We start from the raw sequence: 23900 nt of genomic DNA, 5'->3' as shown, positions 1-23900 counted from the left end.
AAACTGCCAGAGGTTTTCTGTTAAAAAAAAAAAAAAAACCAGTGATGTTTCCGTAACAAGGTTTCCAGGCAGGAGACTTCCTGAATTCACTCATCATCGTATCCCTCGAGTGTAATGAACGGGACGGATTCACCTGACGTACCTCACGAATCGCTCAGCGTCGCACAAATCAAAATCGAGCCTCCTTCGAACTGCAGAAACCCTTTTGGAGCAGTGCTTCCCGGAAACCTGAGACCTCACTAAGGTTTAAAATTTACCTTGTTTAGAGAACTTCTGACTCTTGAGGAGAACGTAGCTTTCCCAGTAACTCAAAGGAACGCGAGCCTAAGTCTCCCCAGTGCGCTGCCCCCCGAGAAATGAAACACTCTTTCGGGCCTCCCACCGCGATCTACACAAGAGATCTGAGGTCCGGACCCACTTTGCGCGCCCCGACGCGAGCGCCACAGAGAACACTACACGGCATCTGTCTGGGGTTGGCGGACGTTCCCCCGGACTTTCTAAAGGGGCGAACGTGACCCCTCGCGTTGCTGTGCAGAACCCGCCTGTTTGATCGCTGCCCCCGCCGCAGGGGGGCGCCCGCACTCGCCAACACTGAGCCGCGGTTCACGCGTCGGGGGTGGGGGGCGGGGAGGGGGGGCGGCGAGGCTCCGCCCCTCCCCTGCCCTTTTCCGAGTGCCAATGCCAGCCCCAGGCCCGGCCTGTCTTGAGCCGGGCAGGGAGCAGGGAGCGGTCAGCCGCCACCCCCCACCCCCCACCCCCAGGCCTTGAGCTGGCAGCCCTCCCTCCCCCTCTTAGTGGGTTTTAGGCTTTTTCCTTTTCATTTTGGCTTTCTGTTTGCTTTCCCATTTTGTTTTCCACCCCTCCCAGCCCTGCAGGCATCACGAGGCACGTCTTATTCAATGTTATGCAATGGACTTCTAAAAAAAACTTCACTCTTCCCGTCAGCCACACACTTTTTTTTAAAGCAGTATATCCACCTGTAAATAGTTTGTGTAAAATTTGACAGAAAAGTATATTTACTACACTGTAAATACATGTGACGATATATTGTATTATTTCGCTTTTTTGTAAAGCGGTTAGTTGCTGTACATGGATAACAGAAATCTGACTCTTCTCGTGTTAGTACTGTTAACTCCTTCCTGCGACTGCGCTACATCGTTTAAAGAAAATGCTGTGTATTGTAAACTTACGTTGTGTATGATGACTTCCCCTCCTTCCCATCCCGGCCTGAACTTGGGCCGCCCCGTGTCTACAGCCCTGTGAATATTGTCCGCCAGCAGGGGAGATATTGGCCAACAGTCAGAATGGATCGTTGTAGGGGAAAATTGTAGAACCCCATTTCACACCATTGTCCCCGCCCCGTTCTCCTCCCTGCGTCTGTACCCCACCCCCCCCTTTTTTAAGTAAAATGTAAATTCAATCTGCTCTAAGATGTGGGGAGTTGTTTAATTGCTTCACATGCCTCAGCTCTGTTTTCTCATTTCCCTCCCCCCTCCCCCCCCCACTTCTCCCTGATCTTTTGAAACGTCAAGGTCATTTCCCTTCTTTTGAGGCCGCCTTGGGTTCTCCTCCCTCCCCCAAGCATGGGAAGGACCTTTCTATCTCCAGAAGCTCTGTGAACTAAAAGGAAAACGTTTTTGGTGAACCGTGTAGGGGAGGAACAACTTTCCTCGAGGCTCTTCGGGTCCCCGGCTGGGTCTGAAAGCTCAGCTGACAGGGGCAGCTTAACGGACCAAAAGCACACAGCACAGATTATCTGTAGAAGTTTCACAGGACACAGGAGGCTTTCTGAGAAAGCGAAGACTCGAGAAGGCGCTAACCCCGCGCGTGCCTGTGCTGGTGACCAGGACGCTCGCGGAGGAAATGACAGTCACAGAGTATGAGGTAAGTGCAGTCGACGGGGGTGGGGGTGTAGCAGGGCCTGTGTGTTTCCACGGTCCTGTCTTCCGGTCTTTGGGGATCATGCTCTGTTTGCAGGGGCCAAGGTCAGAGTGAAGGCCTCCACCATGTTCTCAGGCTCCTTCAGCTTAACATACCCCATACTGCCAGGGCACCGGAGTTTGGGGCTGTGTGTCCCGAACCCCTCCAGTGCCTTTTCAGGACATCCCAAGCCGGGGGGTGACTGCTCTCTGGGATAAGCCAGCTTGACTTCTTTTAAAATGAGCAGTTAAAGATGCCAAGCGCCCCCTGAGCTGGGGCAGCCAGAGGGCACGTGTCGGGACCCGACGCCTCCCCCCACCTTGTCGGCCTTCCCTCCGTGGGGTCTTCCATGACACTGCGAGGGTGACACTGGAAAGCACTTTCCCTGGCTCAGCTGATGCGAGCTTTACTAGTTGCCCGTCGTCGTCGTGTGGGCCCCTCCCAGGTTGGGGGGGGTGGGGAGGGAAGAAACCAGCCTAAACCCTGGAGGCGGGACAGAGCTGAGCCTTAGGAGGGTAGCCGGGCCTGGCGTTACTCGAAGGACTAACGCACGTAAAACAGAGGCCTGCAGGTGTGAAGCAAGTGCTGGTCCGCCTGTGGGGGGACCGTATTGTTTGCCTTTTGTGGGGCCCCCTGCCCCTTTTTGGCCCGTACAGACTTTTGCTGTCTGGGACAGCCTTGGGGACTTGAGGAGTGAGCAAGAAGCGTGTCCAGGTGGAGCTGTGTCTAGTGAGCAGTTGAAAGTAGGGCTATAGGGGCGCCTGGGTGGCTCAGTCGGTTAAGCGTCTGACTTCCGCTCAGGTCATGATCTTGCAGTTTGTCATAGGTTCGAGCCCCGTGTCGGGCTTGTCCAGCTTGGAGCCTGGAGCCTGCTTCCGATTCTGTGTCTGTCTGTCTCTCTCTCTCTCAAAAATAAACATTTTTAAAACATTTTTAAGAGTATTTTAAAAAAAACAAACATGCCTTAGCCCCAGAGCACCAAAAATAGGGGCCCTCTGTCTCTGAGTCTGGCCCAAAGGCAAAGTCCAGTGAAAAACTGATGGCAAAGTTTGCTCCCTTCCCGATTTAGTAATCTGCGAACTGAAGGCAGAAAAGAACCGGTGATCTATCCTTCAAGCAAAAACGTCACTGCCATCCCCTACACTTCTATCCAGAGACAAAAAAAAAACAAGTTTTTTTCGTTAACAAAATAGTCCATTTCTGAGTCTGCAGGCATTTGTTCCCTCACGGAGGAAAGAAACATTGATTAGACCCCTTGTTCTCACAAATGAACTCCAGCATCAGCACCTCGTGGAAGCGGCTCCATCCGGGCACTTCATTCCCTCGGTTCTGTGACAGCCGCTCGTTCACAGGGTGGTGGTGGAACGTTCCAGCACTCTGGCTAGACCCTGAGCCTCCAGTTACAGGGGCCATGCTTGTTCCGGGTACTCAGCCGATGGTTGTTGAAGGAGCCGCCCAGGCAGCTCCCCAAATCACTGATTGAATCCACTTCCAATCAAGATCCAAACAAAAATGATCCCGGGGTATAAACTGGGGTGTAAACAAGAAAGTATGGCTAAGCAAACAGAAAAAAGACATAGGTGGAAACTTCCCTGACCCAGAGAAATGTTTAAATATTTCAAAGTGATAATGCAATTAAACTAAATAGAATGGAACAGGCAAAAAGGTCCTAATTATGCTATAGTTTAAACAAAACAAAACACCAGTAACCTCCAAATTTCACTGAGCCACAAAAGCTAATTTCCCACCCTGCTACATGCCCGCCGCTGGTTGGTAGGGGGCGCTGCTCACCCACTTTCTGGGGCTCAGCTGCCTCTACAGCAAAGGGCTAGTCAGACAGCAGAGGGAGACCTCCAGCAGCGCTGCCCAGTCTCCCCTGGGATGATGGAACAGATCCCTAGCCACACTGTCCAACATGGTGGCCACAGCCCCACGACGCTGTCCAACACCTGAAATGTGGCCATTGAAACTGAGGGACTTACTTTTAATTTCATTTAAATTACATGCAAATAGTTACACGAGGCTGGTGACCACCAGCTTGGAGAGCCCAGCACCCGGGGGGACTCGCATTAGCAATTATAGGCCTGAGGCCAGATGTGCAACGACTTCGGCTCACAGTCACGGCCAGAGCTTGTCACACAACTCCACAGGATAAATCACAAGGGTCCGAAAAAGCTATTCTCCGCTGTCCAGAAGGACGGCTAGAAATGTTGGCCAAGAACATAAATAACTCTCACAATAGGGAAGGGCTTTGTAAGCCTGAAAGCAGCGGAAGATATCCTAAAGATTAGGCTTAAAATGTCCCAATGTCCAAAGAACTCACCCCAAATTTAAAGGCCAACAGAGAAACAAATAAAAATAAAGGCCGAGAAACGGTGCCCATTGTAAAGAGTTCATTGAAATCAATTTTTTCATTTTATTTTCTTAAATATATTCATTTACTTAGAGTGAACTGGGGAGGGGCAGAGAGCGGGAGGGGAGAGAGAGAGAGGGAGAGAGGGGGAGAGGGAGAGAGAGAGGGGGGGGAGAGAGAGAGAGAGAGAGAGAGAGAGAGAGAGAGAANGGTGTGTGGAGGGATCTAGTATTTTGTAATGAGTTCTTAAGAAATACTAACACTTGAGTATTAGCAATAATCACAGGAAAATACGCATAACCACGTATATCTTAACATTACCGAATCAAAGCGACGGGCTCTGAGGCCTTATCCACACGCAGCCATCCAAACTAGTCTATTGTTTTTTTTCCTCCAGTTGATTCTTCTAACCTTTAAATACGCTAAAAGTTGGTGGTGTTGTTTTGATAAACCAAAACTATACTAAGTATAGTACTGACATGTTTTCCCCCTCCTTCTCTTCTTTCCTAAGTAATTCTGAGCAGGGTAACCCGTGAACAAAGTGTTGGAAATTGTTCCTTGAAGGTCATTTTCATAGACGTTTGCGTTAGCTCCATAGCCAAATGGAACGGTACGTGACTTTTAGAGTAGCTGATGCTCCTGTTTCTCTGAATAATTGTCCCCAGAAACACGGAGTGTGGGGTAATTATCAAAACTTTCCTCGACGACATGTATTCTGAGTGTCTTGTGATCCCACCGCTGCCCCTCAGGAAAAAAATCAGGAATCTTTTCGGCAAGACATTTGGGTTCTATCTGATAGGATTGCATGTGACCACTGTGACGGGCCGGGCCTGCGCTAGTGTGACGATGGGGGACCTTAGCAGTCGCCGCTATACTGAACGCCACGGGCTGGCCTGGTGCGGGAATCCCCGCAGGAACGCAGACCCAGTTGGCGGCGGTTCCCGCGGTGTGCGATAGGCTTCGACCCCGCTGAGCACGTCAGTGGCATCTGGGTGTTCCGATTTAGAACTGACCCATATTTATTACCGAAAGACATCACCCCCCCACTCCCAGGTTCCCTTTCTATGTTCCGATGTAATGGCTCTGGGAGGGGCACGGAAACCTAGGGGAGGGGAGCCCCCCCCGCCCCCCTCCCGCAGTGCTGCTTCCTGAGCGGATTTCAGTAAATTAAATTCCACAGCTAAATCAAGAGATAATGGTACATTGAAGTGTTCTGATTTTAATAATATAACACATTTCACATTTATCCACACAGTAACAATGTAATATGTTCATGTAAATAAAATTGCTTTTGATATTCAGAAATATCAAGAATTTAATTTTTTTAATTTGTTTACAGTCTCGGAAAAGTAAGAACCGTTTGCCAAAATAAAAGGAAAAACCCCCACTTTAGTATCAATAGTTATTTTGACATAGAACTGTTGGGCAAGATGGAAGACAGGTGCAACGAACTAAACTCGTGTCTGTATCGTAGAGGCTGCGGCAGGGGAGTGTTGCTAGTTAACAGAGCACCGGAGTCCCTATGGACGCTAAGACTGGGGCTGAGCTTGGCAGTAGATCCTCTCCACCCCGCGCCAGGCCGCCGTTCAGGGCTTGGGTCTCCCAGACCCAGTGCTTCCGGGAAGGTGGCGCGACTTCCTGGATCCTGGAATAAAAGGCAGATGTGAGCCTTTCATCACTGTGGCTCCATGTTTTTCCTCTTGGTTGGTCTGGTGCGTGCCGGTGGGTGTTTGTTACACTATTTTGCTTCTCCCATCAAAACACAGAAACTGCCAGAGGTTTTCTGTTAAAAAAAAAAAAAAAACCAGTGATGTTTCCGTAACAAGGTTTCCAGGCAGGAGACTTCCTGAATTCACTCATCATCGTATCCCTCGAGTGTAATGAACGGGACGGATTCACCTGACGTACCTCACGAATCGCTCAGCGTCGCACAAATCAAAATCGAGCCTCCTTCGAACTGCAGAAACCCTTTTGGAGCAGTGCTTCCCGGAAACCTGAGACCTCACTAAGGTTTAAAATTTACCTTGTTTAGAGAACTTCTGACTCTTGAGGAGAACGTAGCTTTCCCAGTAACTCAAAGGAACGCGAGCCTAAGTCTCCCCAGTGCGCTGCCCCCCGAGAAATGAAACACTCTTTCGGGCCTCCCACCGCGATCTACACAAGAGATCTGAGGTCCGGACCCACTTTGCGCGCCCCGACGCGAGCGCCACAGAGAACACTACACGGCATCTGTCTGGGGTTGGCGGACGTTCCCCCGGACTTTCTAAAGGGGCGAACGTGACCCCTCGCGTTGCTGTGCAGAACCCGCCTGTTTGATCGCTGCCCCCGCCGCAGGGGGGCGCCCGCACTCGCCAACACTGAGCCGCGGTTCACGCGTCGGGGGTGGGGGGCGGGGAGGGGGGGCGGCGAGGCTCCGCCCCTCCCCTGCCCTTTTCCGAGTGCCAATGCCAGCCCCAGGCCCGGCCTGTCTTGAGCCGGGCAGGGAGCAGGGAGCGGTCAGCCGCCACCCCCCACCCCCCACCCCCAGGCCTTGAGCTGGCAGCCCTCCCTCCCCCTCTTAGTGGGTTTTAGGCTTTTTCCTTTTCATTTTGGCTTTCTGTTTGCTTTCCCATTTTGTTTTCCACCCCTCCCAGCCCTGCAGGCATCACGAGGCACGTCTTATTCAATGTTATGCAATGGACTTCTAAAAAAAACTTCACTCTTCCCGTCAGCCACACACTTTTTTTTAAAGCAGTATATCCACCTGTAAATAGTTTGTGTAAAATTTGACAGAAAAGTATATTTACTACACTGTAAATACATGTGACGATATATTGTATTATTTCGCTTTTTTGTAAAGCGGTTAGTTGCTGTACATGGATAACAGAAATCTGACTCTTCTCGTGTTAGTACTGTTAACTCCTTCCTGCGACTGCGCTACATCGTTTAAAGAAAATGCTGTGTATTGTAAACTTACGTTGTGTATGATGACTTCCCCTCCTTCCCATCCCGGCCTGAACTTGGGCCGCCCCGTGTCTACAGCCCTGTGAATATTGTCCGCCAGCAGGGGAGATATTGGCCAACAGTCAGAATGGATCGTTGTAGGGGAAAATTGTAGAACCCCATTTCACACCATTGTCCCCGCCCCGTTCTCCTCCCTGCGTCTGTACCCCACCCCCCCCTTTTTTAAGTAAAATGTAAATTCAATCTGCTCTAAGATGTGGGGAGTTGTTTAATTGCTTCACATGCCTCAGCTCTGTTTTCTCATTTCCCTCCCCCCTCCCCCCCCCACTTCTCCCTGATCTTTTGAAACGTCAAGGTCATTTCCCTTCTTTTGAGGCCGCCTTGGGTTCTCCTCCCTCCCCCAAGCATGGGAAGGACCTTTCTATCTCCAGAAGCTCTGTGAACTAAAAGGAAAACGTTTTTGGTGAACCGTGTAGGGGAGGAACAACTTTCCTCGAGGCTCTTCGGGTCCCCGGCTGGGTCTGAAAGCTCAGCTGACAGGGGCAGCTTAACGGACCAAAAGCACACAGCACAGATTATCTGTAGAAGTTTCACAGGACACAGGAGGCTTTCTGAGAAAGCGAAGACTCGAGAAGGCGCTAACCCCGCGCGTGCCTGTGCTGGTGACCAGGACGCTCGCGGAGGAAATGACAGTCACAGAGTATGAGGTAAGTGCAGTCGACGGGGGTGGGGGTGTAGCAGGGCCTGTGTGTTTCCACGGTCCTGTCTTCCGGTCTTTGGGGATCATGCTCTGTTTGCAGGGGCCAAGGTCAGAGTGAAGGCCTCCACCATGTTCTCAGGCTCCTTCAGCTTAACATACCCCATACTGCCAGGGCACCGGAGTTTGGGGCTGTGTGTCCCGAACCCCTCCAGTGCCTTTTCAGGACATCCCAAGCCGGGGGGTGACTGCTCTCTGGGATAAGCCAGCTTGACTTCTTTTAAAATGAGCAGTTAAAGATGCCAAGCGCCCCCTGAGCTGGGGCAGCCAGAGGGCACGTGTCGGGACCCGACGCCTCCCCCCACCTTGTCGGCCTTCCCTCCGTGGGGTCTTCCATGACACTGCGAGGGTGACACTGGAAAGCACTTTCCCTGGCTCAGCTGATGCGAGCTTTACTAGTTGCCCGTCGTCGTCGTGTGGGCCCCTCCCAGGTTGGGGGGGGTGGGGAGGGAAGAAACCAGCCTAAACCCTGGAGGCGGGACAGAGCTGAGCCTTAGGAGGGTAGCCGGGCCTGGCGTTACTCGAAGGACTAACGCACGTAAAACAGAGGCCTGCAGGTGTGAAGCAAGTGCTGGTCCGCCTGTGGGGGGACCGTATTGTTTGCCTTTTGTGGGGCCCCCTGCCCCTTTTTGGCCCGTACAGACTTTTGCTGTCTGGGACAGCCTTGGGGACTTGAGGAGTGAGCAAGAAGCGTGTCCAGGTGGAGCTGTGTCTAGTGAGCAGTTGAAAGTAGGGCTATAGGGGCGCCTGGGTGGCTCAGTCGGTTAAGCGTCTGACTTCCGCTCAGGTCATGATCTTGCAGTTTGTCATAGGTTCGAGCCCCGTGTCGGGCTTGTCCAGCTTGGAGCCTGGAGCCTGCTTCCGATTCTGTGTCTGTCTGTCTCTCTCTCTCTCAAAAATAAACATTTTTAAAACATTTTTAAGAGTATTTTAAAAAAAACAAACATGCCTTAGCCCCAGAGCACCAAAAATAGGGGCCCTCTGTCTCTGAGTCTGGCCCAAAGGCAAAGTCCAGTGAAAAACTGATGGCAAAGTTTGCTCCCTTCCCGATTTAGTAATCTGCGAACTGAAGGCAGAAAAGAACCGGTGATCTATCCTTCAAGCAAAAACGTCACTGCCATCCCCTACACTTCTATCCAGAGACAAAAAAAAAACAAGTTTTTTTCGTTAACAAAATAGTCCATTTCTGAGTCTGCAGGCATTTGTTCCCTCACGGAGGAAAGAAACATTGATTAGACCCCTTGTTCTCACAAATGAACTCCAGCATCAGCACCTCGTGGAAGCGGCTCCATCCGGGCACTTCATTCCCTCGGTTCTGTGACAGCCGCTCGTTCACAGGGTGGTGGTGGAACGTTCCAGCACTCTGGCTAGACCCTGAGCCTCCAGTTACAGGGGCCATGCTTGTTCCGGGTACTCAGCCGATGGTTGTTGAAGGAGCCGCCCAGGCAGCTCCCCAAATCACTGATTGAATCCACTTCCAATCAAGATCCAAACAAAAATGATCCCGGGGTATAAACTGGGGTGTAAACAAGAAAGTATGGCTAAGCAAACAGAAAAAAGACATAGGTGGAAACTTCCCTGACCCAGAGAAATGTTTAAATATTTCAAAGTGATAATGCAATTAAACTAAATAGAATGGAACAGGCAAAAAGGTCCTAATTATGCTATAGTTTAAACAAAACAAAACACCAGTAACCTCCAAATTTCACTGAGCCACAAAAGCTAATTTCCCACCCTGCTACATGCCCGCCGCTGGTTGGTAGGGGGCGCTGCTCACCCACTTTCTGGGGCTCAGCTGCCTCTACAGCAAAGGGCTAGTCAGACAGCAGAGGGAGACCTCCAGCAGCGCTGCCCAGTCTCCCCTGGGATGATGGAACAGATCCCTAGCCACACTGTCCAACATGGTGGCCACAGCCCCACGACGCTGTCCAACACCTGAAATGTGGCCATTGAAACTGAGGGACTTACTTTTAATTTCATTTAAATTACATGCAAATAGTTACACGAGGCTGGTGACCACCAGCTTGGAGAGCCCAGCACCCGGGGGGACTCGCATTAGCAATTATAGGCCTGAGGCCAGATGTGCAACGACTTCGGCTCACAGTCACGGCCAGAGCTTGTCACACAACTCCACAGGATAAATCACAAGGGTCCGAAAAAGCTATTCTCCGCTGTCCAGAAGGACGGCTAGAAATGTTGGCCAAGAACATAAATAACTCTCACAATAGGGAAGGGCTTTGTAAGCCTGAAAGCAGCGGAAGATATCCTAAAGATTAGGCTTAAAATGTCCCTATGTCCAAAGAACTCACCCCAAATTTAAAGGCCAACAGAGAAACAAATAAAAATAAAGGCCGAGAAACGGTGCCCATTGTAAAGAGTTCATTGAAATCAATTTTTTCATTTTATTTTCTTAAATATATTCATTTACTTAGAGTGAACTGGGGAGGTACCGAGAGCGGGCCGGGAGAGAGAGAGAGGGAGAGAGGGGGAGAGGGAGAGAGAGAGGGGGGGGAGAGAGAGAGAGAGAGAGAGAGAGAGAGAGAGAGAATCCCAAGCAGGCTCCACACTGCCAGCAAGGAGCCCACTGTGAGCCTCGAACTCACAAACTGTAAGATCACAACCCGAGCTGAAGTTGGATACTTAGCCCACTGAGCCACCCAGGTGCCCCAAAATCAATTTTAAGAAAAGACCCATGTAGAAAAAACGATGGGCGAAGGCCATGAATGGCTAATCCCCCAGAAGGAAAATACTGTACCAGTTGCTAATTACTATATAATGAAAAAGTTCACACTCAGTGAACAACAACAACAACAAAAATCCAATAGATACAGTGAAATATCATTTTCACCTATCAAATTCACATAGGTGTGGGAGAAGTGGGATGGACTCACTCATGCCCTTGACCTCATCTTCCTGTGTCACTAGCCTTAAGAACATGCACACCGTTTGCCCCAGTGATGCTGTCACCTGGGAATCTAGCCTAAAGAACGAAGGGATCAGAGCGCTAAGACTTCCATTAAAGTATTATATATAATATCAAAATACCTGGAGACAGCCAAAATGTTGGCCAAATTATCTACGTTCATCCAGCACTTTCTGAAAGCTGACAAGGGCTCCTTACGTAGCCTTTAAAAATGGGTTTGAAGAGTAATATTTAAATTTGAGGGGAAAGTTCCAGTAGAATCAAGAGTTTAAAAACTGTGTAGGAGGGCTGATCCCCAATTATGTTTAAATATATACGTACACGTATATTCATATGTATAGTTTATACAGAGAAGGCTAGGAAAGCAACGCTGCTTCTTAGGAGTGATCTTACCTCCCTTGAACAGCAGGGGGCGCAGGAGACCCGGCCTATTCCCAGGGAGGCAGCCGGAGGGAGCCCTCTCTGCTCCTTTGTTGCTTTGCTCCTTGGGGTGCCTTTGCTGGCGGCCAGGATCCCTGCTGGAACCCCTTTTTTTAAGTTTATTTTCGGGGGGCAGGGGGGAGCGAGAGAGAAGGCGAGAGAGGACCCCAAGCAGGCTCCACACCGCGAGCACAGAGCCCGACTCTGAGCTCCATCCCACAAACCGCGAGATCATGATCTGAGCCAACACCAAGAGTCAGACGCTTAACCGACTGAGCCACCCAGGCGCCCCTGGAGTCCCCTTTAAACATGGCGCCTGGCTGGTCAGTCAGTGGACGTGTAACTCTTGAGCTCAGGGTCGTGAGTTCAGGCCCCATGTTGGGTGTGGAGTTTACCTAAAACAAACCATAAAAACACTACACCCGAGTGTGTTCCCAGGAGACCTCTGGAGGGCTTCACCCCAAGCTGACCCTCCGGTGCCTCCTGTGCAGTATCCCCATCGGTGGGGGTTCCCAGCAGGAAGACCTGACAGGCCCTTGGCCTCTGTGTCCCTAAATCTCAGTGACCCTGGCTTGTCCAGCCCGGCCCCCAGCCCCCACACCCTCCCAGATACGTATTCAGCAACCCTGGGACACCTCGGATTTCGTGGGGCTATTTGGGCTTTTAGGCTTCGCGGGTAGGGGGGGCTCTCGCCTAAGGCCTGAGATCCTACGTCCCCATTCCAGGATCACCTGTGCCGCCTCCTGCCCCCGTGCTTCTCGTGGGAAGGAGCGTGGATGGGGGCCAGGAGGCCACCTGGCCCAAGGTCCCATCTCTGCCACCAAAAAGTGGTGTGATCTCAGGCACTCACTTTCCCTCTTGAGACTTTGGGTTTGAATCGGACAAAGGGGTTGGCAGGAAGTGTCTCCCATCCGAACCGTCTCCAGCTCTCTGATCACCAAGCCTCTGGGATAACCGGGGTCCCCCCTCCAGTGCCCGGCGAGCCCAGTGACCTTTCCGTGACAAAGGGCCCCGCCTCACCCCCGTCTCACCTTTGTTCGATGAGCCGGGCTGACAAGCTGATCTATCTGGGACAGGGAGCCACGGAGAACCTTGCTCGGCTCCTGAGTCTGTCCGTTAGTGACAGTTCTGCCATCTCACTGGCCAAAGTGAGTCACACTCAGTCCCTTAGGGCAGAACCTATGATCCCCTGGAGGGGGTGGGGCCCCGGGGGTAAACTGCAACAATTAACACCACAGTAATGCCGCCTGCCATTTACCCATTGGCTGAGACCTTGGTCACACCCCGGGCACCTTGTGACAAGGATTAACTATAGAGCTGACCAACACGGGGCGCCTGGGTGGCTCAGCCAGTTAAGCACCCCATTTCAGCTCAAGTCATGATCTCACGGTTCGGGAGCTCGAGCCCCACGCTGGGCTCCTCGCTGACCATACGGAGCCTGCTGGGGATGCTCTCTCTCTTTCCTTAGCTCTCTGCCCCTCCCCCACTCACGCTTTTTTTTTTTTCCCCCTTCTCTCTGTCTCTCAAAATAAATAAAAAGTTTATTATGGATGCCAAACGTGAGTCTGCGTTCACACCAGGATTTTTCGAGAATGCCAGGGTGGGAAGGTTAAGATGCGTGATCTTATGTTGTCTTTACGACTCTGTGAGGTGGATCTGAGTATCCGCATTTTGCAGATAACACGGAGATTAAGTCGCTTGGTCGAGGACACACATGGCTTGTGAGTGGCCGAGCCAGGACCTCGGAGTCTGCCTCCCACAGAAGGTAGCAGAAGCCCAGCATGGGCTTGCCAGGCTCCCCGCAGGACTGAGTACACCCGCCCCACCCCCCTGCCCCGGGGTAAGAGAGAGTCAGCCTGTGGCAGCCACTGGCTCTGACCAGGCGGTGATTCCTGGTCTGGTGGGACCAGGGAGGCTGTTTGTCCGGACACCTGCGAGACTAACAGCAAAGGCCCTGGGGCACGTCAGCTGTGGGTCACACTCCCGGCAAAGACACACCGGTGCTCTGATCACACTTTGCTGGGGGGAGTAGGGAGTGCGGGGGGGTGCGGGGGGGGGGCAGTTCTTGCTCTGTGAAGACAGAGATGCTCTGGTGCCGTCAGGAGACGAAACCAGAGGGGGGGAAGCAGGCCTCACCAAGAGGGGGTCCCCGGAGCCAGACCCTTGGATTCGAGCCCTCCCATGGGAGCCGGAGGATGAGAGCACGCCCTGATGTGTGGGAAGGAAACCTTCAGCCTGGAGGTCCCAAAGAGCGGGGACACAGAGGGCCTGGTGTCCCTGCCAGGGAGTGGGCAGTGCGTCGCAGAGCCTGACACAAACCCCCCCTGGCAAGTCTGCGTGGAGTTCTGTAAGGAGCAGAGCGGTGAGGGCAAGTCAGGGAAGACTTCCTGGAGGAGGAGGCGTCTGAAGGACGGCTGCGGAGACGAGAGGAGGAAGGACATTCCAGGCAGCGGAAAAGGGCAATTCCTAGGATAAGCTTGGCATGTCACCCACCGACCCCGGGTTGAGTCCGTGTCTTGGAGTCAAGGCCCATGCTCAACAAATGGGGAAGAGTGTGGCGGACGGCTTCAGTGTCCCGCCGTCTTACCGAACAGGGGGGCCCGGCTGGGCTCCTTCCTGCCCGTTTGCCGGTCATGCCGAAGACTTGGGGGTTTTTCTTTTCCGCAGAAGGGGGCCGTGCTGAGTCCCAGGGAGCAGACTTCCGGTAGATGAGACCCGCGGTTGGGGACCCCTCCCCAATCCTTGAAGAATCCGGAGCCGCTGCCCGGGCTGGAAGCCACTTTTAGGAGCGATCTCTGCACCGGTGAAAGGATCTGAACTCACTCGGGCAGAAGACGCGAGGTTCTGACACGCTTCTTAGAATCTTGGAGGGGGGCGCCCGGGTGGCTTAGTCGGTTAAGCGTGCGACTTTCGCTTGGGTCATGATCTCGCGGTTCGTGGGTTCGAGCCCCGCGTCGGGCTCTGTGCTGACTGCCAGCTCAGAGCCTGGAGCCTGTTTCAGTCTGTGACTCCCTCTCTCTCTGACCCTCCTCTGCTCACGCTGTCTCTCTCCTAGAAATAAATAAAACATTAAAAATTTAAAAAAAAAAAAAAAGAATCTTGGAGGGAAAGGTAGCAGTTGGCCCTGCTCCCTTCCGAGGGTCAGAGAAGGTTCCGCGTGGGCACCCCTCCCAACAAGGAAGGACAATGGCTTCGGACGCCCCATCACCTGGCACCCCCAGGCAGGGTGCCGCCTTCCCCAAGCCTGTGGGCGCCCTGCGTCTGCTGGCCCAGCGTATTTTGGGCCAGGGGAAGAAAGCAAATGAGTTCACGCCACCTCCCTTCTCTCCAGGGCGATAATTATTCACGGGCAGATAAAACCCCAGCAGGTTGCAAGCAAGAAAAAAAAAAAAAAAAAAAACCCTGCGAATCGTGCTCCACGTCCACACCAGCATGCGTGGGCGATGAAGTCAAGGCCGCTACATGAAAACCGGAAATGCTTCCCCCTTGCAGACTCAGGCCGGGCGCTGCACGGGGCACATTAGGTTCATTTTCTGATTACAAACTGTAGGGCCTCTGCGACGCAGGGAGTTCTATCCCCACTTTACAGACGGGAACGCTGAGGCTCAGAGAAGTGAAGTCGTGCAGAATCATGGGCTAAAACAGCAGGCCTTGGTGTTCAGCCCAGCTGAACCCAACTGGCTCTGGGTAATTTCTAATACCTTCCACATGATATTTATAGCACGTATATTAGTTTCCTGCGACTAACAAAGTACTGCAGACTTGGTGGCTTAAGACAACAGAAATTGGGGCGCCTGGGTCGGCTAAGCGCCCTACTTTGGCTTAGGTCATGATCTCGGGGTTCGTGGGTTCGAGCCCCACATCCAGGCTCTGTGCTGACAGCTCAGAGCCTGGAGCCTGCTTCAGATTCTGTGTCTCCCTCTCTGTCTGCTCCTCTCTCTTTCTCTCTCAAAGGTATATAAACATTAAAAAAACAAAAAAAATCACAACCATTTATTCTGTTAAGGTCCTGGGGGCCAGAAGTCGGAAATCAAGCGCCGCATTCACCCTGGAGGCCCCAGGGAAGATTCTTTTCCTTCCCTCCTCTGCACTCCTTGGCTTACGGCTGCACCACCCTGATCTCTGGTTGTGTGTTCACACTGGTTGTGGGTTCACACCGGGTGTGTGTTCTGTGTAGGTCAGACCTCCCCTCTGCCTTTTTCTTACCGGATCAGTGTGCCTGTATTTAGAGCTGCCCCCCCCTCCCCCGCCGCCTCCCCGCCCCACCCCGCCGCCTGGGGAACCCAGGAAAATCTCTCCATCTCCAGACCCTTAACTTAATCACACCGGCAAAGACTCTTATTCCCATAAGGTCACGTTCACAGGTCCCCGGGATTAGGGGGTGGGTGTCACCAGGGGGCATGTTCCAGACTACCACGCCCATCTCGCCATTCCTTCCTCAGTTCATTCCCTCACAACCCTTGACTGTGTGTTGCGCATTGTGCCAGGGGCTGGAAGCTACAAAACCAAGAAATGACGCAGGGAGTCCCCACCCTCAGGGACCTCTGTGGGACCTCTCATACCCACTCCCCAAGCGCTCTCGTGCTAGATAACAGGAGAAAGGGACACAGCGGCATTCAAAATAGCGAGCACGGACACCTACATGGATCAACCCAGCTGACCCTCACGACAGCCTTGTCCCCGTCTGTCGGGTGGCTTCACTTGTCTGCACCGAATGCTACAGGAGTAGAGCGGAGAGGCAGTCAAGGTGAAAGAGAATGTAATCAGGGAAGGCTTCCTGCAGGAGGTGCCTGTGCCACTTCCAGGGCACCTTGGAAGGACGGGCTGGAGGAAGTGGCTTAGGGGAGGAGGTGGGTGTGAGGAGGTGCCCCAGGCGGAGGGAGGCAGGGGGAAGCTGGGATGTTCCACGACAGGGCTGAGGAGAGACAGGAGAGGCTGAAGCCTGTTGAGGCTTCTCCCCCAGAGAATGGGCTGGACTCCCCACTGCTCCTTCCCAGGTGTGCCTATGAGGTTGTGGCAGCTGTTGGAAGTCACCTGGGGACACCCGGGCCACCTGGAGGAAGCGGAGGAGAGGAGGGGGGCGCCTGGTCTTCTTGCTCGCTGCTCCCCCAAAGGGGCCCCTTGCTTCCCTGACATGAGTATTCTTTTGCTGTAGGTGCTGAGACTGCGCTTTGAGCTCTCGGCCCAAAGACTCGGGAGCCCCGGCGCTCTGGTCCCAAGTGGGCCTCGAACACCCTCCCAGCCTGGGCCCTCAGTGCCAGCCCCAGGTGTCGTGACTTTCCAGTCATCAGCAAGGACCGGGACTGTGGCTACTCCTTCCTCTATGTCCCCCCAGCCTGCCGATACATCAAAGGCACTCGACAGAAAGAACGAGACCACGCAGAGTGGGTCTGCGATGTGCCCTGCTGGCCCTGGCCACCCAGTGGGGAGCAGTGGACCCCGTTCCGAGCCCACGCCTTGTCGGGGAGGGAGGCATCCAGCATACCGTCCGCCGGCAGAGGTAAACCTGCAGACAGGGACCTGGCCGAGAGGAGTCGGGGGTCAAGGAGGGCTCCCCGGAGGAAGGAGCTTTTGAACTTGGGGTGACTCTGTCTTTGGGAGCAGAACCCCTATTCTAACTGTGGGCTCCGGCCTTGGTTCCCCTGGGATTCGTTCATGCTCAGATCAGAGGCTCCCACTTGTGCCTGCTGAACTGGGTGTCACAGGGCAGGTGACTCGGCATAGGCAGTCGCCTTGCATATGTGAGGTCCAAGGCAGGTACTGTTATATCCCCATTGTACAGATGTGGAAACTGAGACCCAAAGCGTCTTGCTGAGGAACATGCAGCTAGCAGAGAAGCCCACGCCCTTCCCAGAACCCAGCCCGCCCCCAACCTCCACCCCCACCCCCTGACCTCCCCCCTTTCCCTCATTCCCACATCTCGGCTTCTCCAATCCTCAAACTCAAAAGTCTCTCTTCCCAGGAGGTGCTCCCAGAAGAATTCAAGTATCAAGGGGGAAAGGGCAGAGAAGGACCACATTCCTCCCCGGAACTGGGCTGGACAGAAGGAAGAGTGGCCCACAGTCAGAGAGTCCACATGGTGGTCCCACTCAGAGTGAGCAGAAGACCCGAGGCCACAGAAGAGAGGCCACACGGTGCATGTGCAAGACTTGCGGCCAGCCCACCCCAGGCTCCCTGCCTGGGTCTCTGCGCGACTCCTGGTCCCTGCTGGGGCTTCTCTGGGACACACCCTTGGCTGGTAACAAGGACCAGAAGGTGATTGAGACACATCCTGTTCTGGGGGCGCCTGGGCGGCTCAGTCGGTTGTGCGTCCGACTCTTGGTTTGGGGCTCAGGTCGTGATCTCACGGTTCATGGGTTCGAGCCCCACTCCGGGCTCTGTGCTGACAGTGCAGAGCCTGCCTGGGATGCTTTCTCCTCCTCTCTTGCCCTTCCCCGACTTAAGAGCTCACGTGCTCTCTCTGTCAAAATAAATAAACTTAAAAAAATAAAAAAGACACATTCTGTCCTGATGGGTGTCTTCCTGGCATGGGGGGGGGGGCACCCCACAGCAGAATTTTAAACCTAAGTAGGCACCTGGAAGAAAGCACCAGAACGCAGACTAACAGGCAAGATGGAGTGCCATCAAGGAAGGCTTCCTGGAGGAGGAACCCTTTTTTTAAATGTTTATTTCTTTCGAGAGACAGAGAGACACAGAGAGAGTGCACTAGAGCAGGGGAGGGGCAGAGAGAGAGGGAGAGAATGGCTCGGCGCAGAGCCCCACACAGGGCTCAATCTCATGAACCCGTGATCTCCACCTGAGCTGAAATCACAAGTCAGATGCTCAACCAACTAAACAAAGGTTCCCAGTGAGGAAACCTCTTGACTGAGCTGGAAAGCATAAGTGGCAGCGGACTCAGCCAAGGCCTGTATTTGGGACAGGTTGGGGGCGAATGGTGCCACATGGGCCTGGCACACTGAACAACACGGTAGACGGAGGGAGGAGGCAGGCCAGACCCTGAGGGCCCCGGGGGGAGAGTTATCACGAGGAGCCCCGGTGGAGGCTGAGCACTCCCGGGAGGAGGCTGAGGTCCAGGCCTGGAGGCCAAGGCCGGCTCTGGGGTTCTGTCCCGGCCTCTGAGCTTGGACACCCAGGGCTGCCAGAGAGGGGTGAGCAAGGGAACCCAAGGGAAGGGAAGGAACTCCCCTGAGGCGTTTTGTGTCTGCAAACCTGGTTGCTTGCTTCTCCTTCCTCCTGCCTGGCCCAGGCCCTCTCTCCCCCTCCCCTGTCGCTGGGCGCCTATTCGGGCGGGAGCTCTGTTGCCTGCTCTTCGTCTCGGTGTCCTACTCCCAGCAGGCCCCACAAGCGCGGCTGGGGAGGACCGCGTGGTCCAAAGCCTGGAAACTGTTCCAGAGGTCCGGAGTAGCCAGTCTAGGCGCCTCCAGACCCGGACGGGATACAAATCTTAGCCCTTCCTCTCACAAGCTGTGTGGCCCAGGGTAAGCAGTTCAGCCTCTCTGGTTCTCAGCTTCGGAGGAGTGTACTGATCGAACACGCTAGGAGGAAACACCTGGCACCCGCAGAGCGCCGGGTCCTGCCGGGGACGCGCGCAGGGCGCGGACGGCGGGGGGCCGGCGGGCGGCGGGGCGGGCCGGGGGGCGCAGGCGGGGCGGGGGGCGCGGGGCCTCCCGCCGGCCTTCTCTTAGGGGCGGGGCCTTCGGGCAGCTGCGAGTTTCCGGGCCCCGGCCGAGCGCCCCGCTCCGGTTTTCGGGGGCGGGGGCGGGGGTAGGGGTGGGGGGCAGAGGGAACCCGAGTCGGCGGGGAGGTGGGGGAGGGTGGGGGTGCGGCCCGCCCCGGAGGAGCGCGGCTCCTTTTGTCTGCAGCCTCCGCGCCGCCGCCGCCCCTCCCCGCCCGCCCGGAGCGCGGGGCTGCGGCGCCGCCGCTGACACGGCTCGGCCGCCGCCGGGCGGAGGCTGCGCGTCGCAGAGGCGCGCGGGCTGGCGGCCCGGAGGGCGCGCGGCGGCGGCGATGGCGGCGGCGGCGCGGGGCGGGCTGCGGCGGCCGCGGCGGGCGGCGCGGGGCTCGGGCTAGCCGCGGGGCCGGCCGGATGGCGGGCGGCGCGGGCTGGGCGGGCGCCCCCGCGGCTCTGCTGCGCTCCGTGCGCCGCCTGCGCGAGGTGTTCGAGGTGTGCGGCCGCGACCCCGACGGCTTCCTGCGCGTGGAGCGCGTCGCGGCGCTGGGGCTGCGCTTCGGCCAGGGCGAGGAGGTAAGGGCGCCGCGTCCCCGGGTCCCCACCCCCGCCACCTGCCCGGGAGGGGCCCCGCCGGCGCCAGCCCCTTCCCCCACCGCCCGAGCGGGGCTCCCACACACACCCCCCTCCCGGTCTCCCCCTCCCCCTGCCCGGCCGGACCCCAGCTTTCCCCCACCCTCCCCGCAGCGCCCGCGGCGGCGAGCGTCACGCGGCACGCCCAGGGTGCCTTCCCTGCCCACCTTCCCTCCCCCGCAGTGCGGGGCCCTCGGATCCGTGCGAAAACCCACTTAGGGGGAAGGAGCTGGCCGAACCCGGCCTCGGGACCCCCGCCCTGCATCCCTCTCCCTGCGGAGACAGAGCCGGCCCGGGTCTGTGGGGACGGAATTCCAGGACGCGTGGGGGGGGGGGTGCGCCCCGCTGGCCCAGCCAGGGGGTAGACGGGCCACCTGGGAGCGCGCTGCAGCCCGGCTGCACCCCCCCACCCCCCGCCTCGCACGCAGGAGGATGACACCCGGTGACCCCGTCGTTCGGGCTCCGAAGGGCAGGCCTGGCTGGCAGCGGGCTGTGGTAGCTGCGGCAGGCCCGCGGGAGCCACGCTTGCGGCGTCTCCCGTGGAGGCCCGCGTGTGTGGGGGGAAAGCAGGGGTTCTGTTGGTTGCGAGCGGGGCGAGAACCAGCGGGTGGCTGTTGCCAGTGGGGTGGCCCGAGGAATAGCGAGAAATGCCCCGTCCCCTCATTGCACGGCCACAGGGACCGGTGACTGTGTCTGGGAGGGAGGGCAGGGCACCCACCCCGCGGGGGAGCACCCCGGTTCCCGTGTTACTGGCCACTCTGTCGTGCTCAGGGTTTTCTCCCGGGAGCGGAAGCCCTGAGTTTCCAAGGCCACCTAAGGCCTCAGGTTCTGCGTTGGGGAGCATGGGCACTGAGGGCATCCGATGGGCACTGGCTGGCATTCTGTTCCTCGGGCACCTGGTGCCTAGCATTCCAGAACATGGGCGAAGCCGGGACTCGGTTAGGTTGGACCCGTGCCTCGCTGTCACCTGGCAAGGGGGAGATGAGAGATAACCAGTTCTCCATGGCACCTGGGCATGGCCGGGACCTGGGAGCAGTAGGTGGCAGAGGATGAGGCAGGTATCAAGTTGAGGACTCCGCTACCCCATCCGAGGAAGCTCGCGCTGTGCTTCTTGTCGCAGTCCGGGTTTCCTGCAGCCATCAGGCTCCTTCCCCTTCCCCAAAGGCCGGCCAAGCCCCTCACCCTCTCCAGCGGCTGCCTCCGGCTGCTTCCGAGGCGGGCCAAGTGGCCGCTCAGCTTGGGGAGAGCCCCTGCACACCTCCCCGGAACACAGGCTACAGGGAGAAGCCCCTGCCTGGCTCTGCTCGAGCCTGGAGTTCCAGAGGTTCTGCCAGCAGTTCTGTGCAGGAGGCCCCCTGAGCCGCCAGCACGCGTCGCCCCCTTACCCCCCGAGCTGGACAGCTGCTCCTGTTGGAACCCTCCCCCTCCTGCCCTGTTAGAGCCAAACCCGCTTGTCAATTAGTCATCTCGGTTCTGCACAGGGACTCACACGGTCGCTCTTCTGTGCGGCAGCCTTTAAATATTTGAAAAGAACACTCCTGGCCCCTTCACTGCTTCCCGTCTAGTCCTTCCTGTCTTCACGTCTCCAGGTCGAACGCGCAGCCATTTCCATATGACCTGGCAGGGGCCAGATCTCCGCCTTATGGCCCTGAGCTGCCATCCACAAATTTGCGTGACTCAGTTTTCCTAGTAATAATGCAGAGGCCCTGGGTCAGGAGCCCCCTAGGAGGCTGCCTCGTGCAAGGTGCACCACACCCTCCATTCATATTAAGTTTCTGGCCACCCAGACCCCCAGGATTCCCCTCAGTCCTGGAAAAGGGTCAGTGACTTCTTTCTTTTTACAGCATAATCTTAGTAGAGAAGCGGTTTCTATGCAGTGTAGGAAGTTAGAAATATGGGCATTATGTTCCCATCTCCCAGGCAGTGCCACTGACACCTTGGTTACATCCTTCCAGAACTGTCTCTATGCTTATACGTATAAGCATATGCTTATACTTATAAGCATATGTATTTCCGCCATAAAATGAGAGCGTGCTGTGCATTCTGTTTTTTAACCTGATTTTTTCCCCTAGCAGATGATCAGCACTTTCTGCTTCAGTAAACTTTCATCTCGCTTAATATGCAGACCTCATGCGCATTTCTCTGTTTGGCCCCAAAATGCCCATTTTGCTGCTTTGTTTAAACCAGCTTCCTCTCTAGAATTGTGCGTGCATCAGATGTTGTGACCCTTAGGTCTCTCCACTCGAATGCAATTCCTTTTTTAAAACAAATTTTTAATAATCCTGGTTTGTCGTCGAGACCAGGCCTCGGGTCTGTGTCAATAATTTCTCGACTCAAAGCCTGTTATTGGGCCCGCTACCGCCATGCTACCTGCAGCGTTAGAGAGGCAGGTGCTTTAGGTCTGAATCCACAGGCTGACTGTAAACACAGGGCAGGACCACGGACAGGGCCTAGTAGGGGCCGTCTGCTCACACTGCATTGTTGATTGAGACCCACAGACAAACATTCTGCTCGCTACACAGGACAGTGGAGGAAAGTCACTTCTCCACGGTTAGAGATCCCTTCGAAATTCTGTGTGCTTGGACAGTTTCTGTTTCATTTGTTCAAAACCCGGGTGGAAACCTTCATTTCCCAACCCACTAGCGCCCTAGGGTGGACAGCTGTTGTTCATTAAATATGGGGCTCAGTGAACCTCTCAGAGCTGGTTACCCACGTTTTGCCAATCCCTCCAGAACACCGGGGAATGCCAGAATCCTTTGCACTAATCCAAATACACTAGGTTGCAAGGTGTAAAGGAAAATATCCATGAGGCCATACTAATATAAATGCTTGAATGAATGAATAAGTTAGTAGGAAAATTTTCCATACAGAAGAAATTCAAATAATTTACGTAGATGATTTGCCACCAAGCAGGTAGAGCCTGACTCCTCACCCCTCGAAAGAAGTGTCAGACGTGCACAGTGACTGCCTTCTAAAGGCATAACTTTTCAGCAGAGAAGCCTGACTAGCACTGCCTCAGCCGCATGATCAAGGTCAACACCAACCGCGATAAGTCACATAGACAGTGCATACCCTTGATGCGATGTGCTAAGAGGTGCTTTACACCTGTGGTCTCCCTCCCCAATCCTACAACCCCAGTCTAGTCGTGAGTGAAGTATCAGACAGATCCCCAACTGCAGGGCATTCTGCATGACACCTGATTAGTATTCCTTAAGGCTGCCAAGGTCATCAAAACCGAGGAGAGCCTGAGAAACCGTCACAGCCAAGCAGAGCCTGAGCAGACGCGACAGCTAAATGTGAGGCAGATGGGATCCTGGAACAAGAATAGGACATTAGGCAAAACCTAAGGAAGTCTGAATGAAGTATGCATGGGAGTTGGTGGCGATGTTATGTATAAATTAGGCTGGCCTCTGACATCCCCCGGATTTATTGATTTAGGAATCAGAGTAGGAGAGAGAAGACAAGAACCTTGGGTAAACACACAAGTACCCGTCATTGAAACGCCAAGACTGCCCTTTTAAGGACTGCAAAGATGGGGGGAGAATGCCACTGTCCCAACTCAGCATACGTGGGACTGTGTCCTTTCTGAGCCTCTGTTTACTCATCCATAAAGTGGGGATGATAACAGTCCCCATTCCATTTGGTTATCGTGGAGGTTGAGCCAGCTAATATATGCGAAGTGCTTGGCCTGGGATCTGCACCGAGTAGGACCACTCTTCAGGGTTGCCTCCGCGGCTGCTGTTGTCATGATTATTTTTGAAACACCTGCAAGCGCCGTTGAGAGGCCGTTCTGGAGCTCCCTGGGGTTGAGGTCAAGGTCTGGGACCAGCCTGTGGCGCTCTCAGCCCACCCTCCTCGTCCCGCTCGGATCTGCCAGTCCTTGCGCCCTATCAGCAGTCCGAGGACAGAAGACCTCAAAAGCCACCAGAGATGGGCCACCCTCCCTGTCGTACATTCCTCTCCTTTTTCCAGTTTGGAGACCATCCTTGCTAGAAAACTCGGCGACAAAAGCAGCTGAGTGGCATCTCTGCCGTCTGTTAACACAGCACCGTCCCCTCTGCGCAGTGGGCCTGTCCTTCCCGCTGGGAATGGGGGGCCACTCCCACGTCTAAAAGGGTGTCGTTAATCATCTGGGGGAGGTAACTCAGCTGTAGCCAACCAGGACTAGTCGCTAATTTCCCCTTTCTTTGCGTTTGCCCCAGATACGCCCAGAAGAATTGGGACATGATGCCTCCTTCTTCGTACTGGGCAGGAGATGAAATAAGGGTCCCAGCCGGGTTCC

At 55.0% G+C, this 23900-nt stretch overlaps 1 protein-coding gene across 2 annotated transcripts in view; it reads left to right on the top strand.

Moving 5' to 3' along the window:
• The first annotated feature begins 19402 nt into the window (after positions 1-19402).
• The window catches only part of RAB11FIP4 (RAB11 family interacting protein 4), a 120875-nt gene continuing 116377 nt past the window's right edge, over positions 19403-23900 (top strand). For both annotated transcript variants that reach the window (XR_005531761.1, XM_039252352.1), the window contains exon 1: positions 19403-19561. Coding sequence is in view for 1 of the 2 variants with exons in the window: in XM_039252352.1 (XP_039108283.1) it covers positions 19403-19561 (159 nt within the window). In the remaining variant the exon portion in view is untranslated. The remainder of the gene's footprint in view (positions 19562-23900) is intronic.

Source organism: Hyaena hyaena, unplaced genomic scaffold (assembly GCF_003009895.1).
Source record: "Hyaena hyaena isolate Hyena2069 unplaced genomic scaffold, ASM300989v1 scaffold_10, whole genome shotgun sequence".
Lineage (NCBI taxonomy): Eukaryota > Metazoa > Chordata > Mammalia > Carnivora > Hyaenidae > Hyaena > Hyaena hyaena.
The sequence above is the reverse complement of the archived record's forward strand: the minus strand, read 5'-3'. Positions and strand labels throughout refer to the sequence as shown.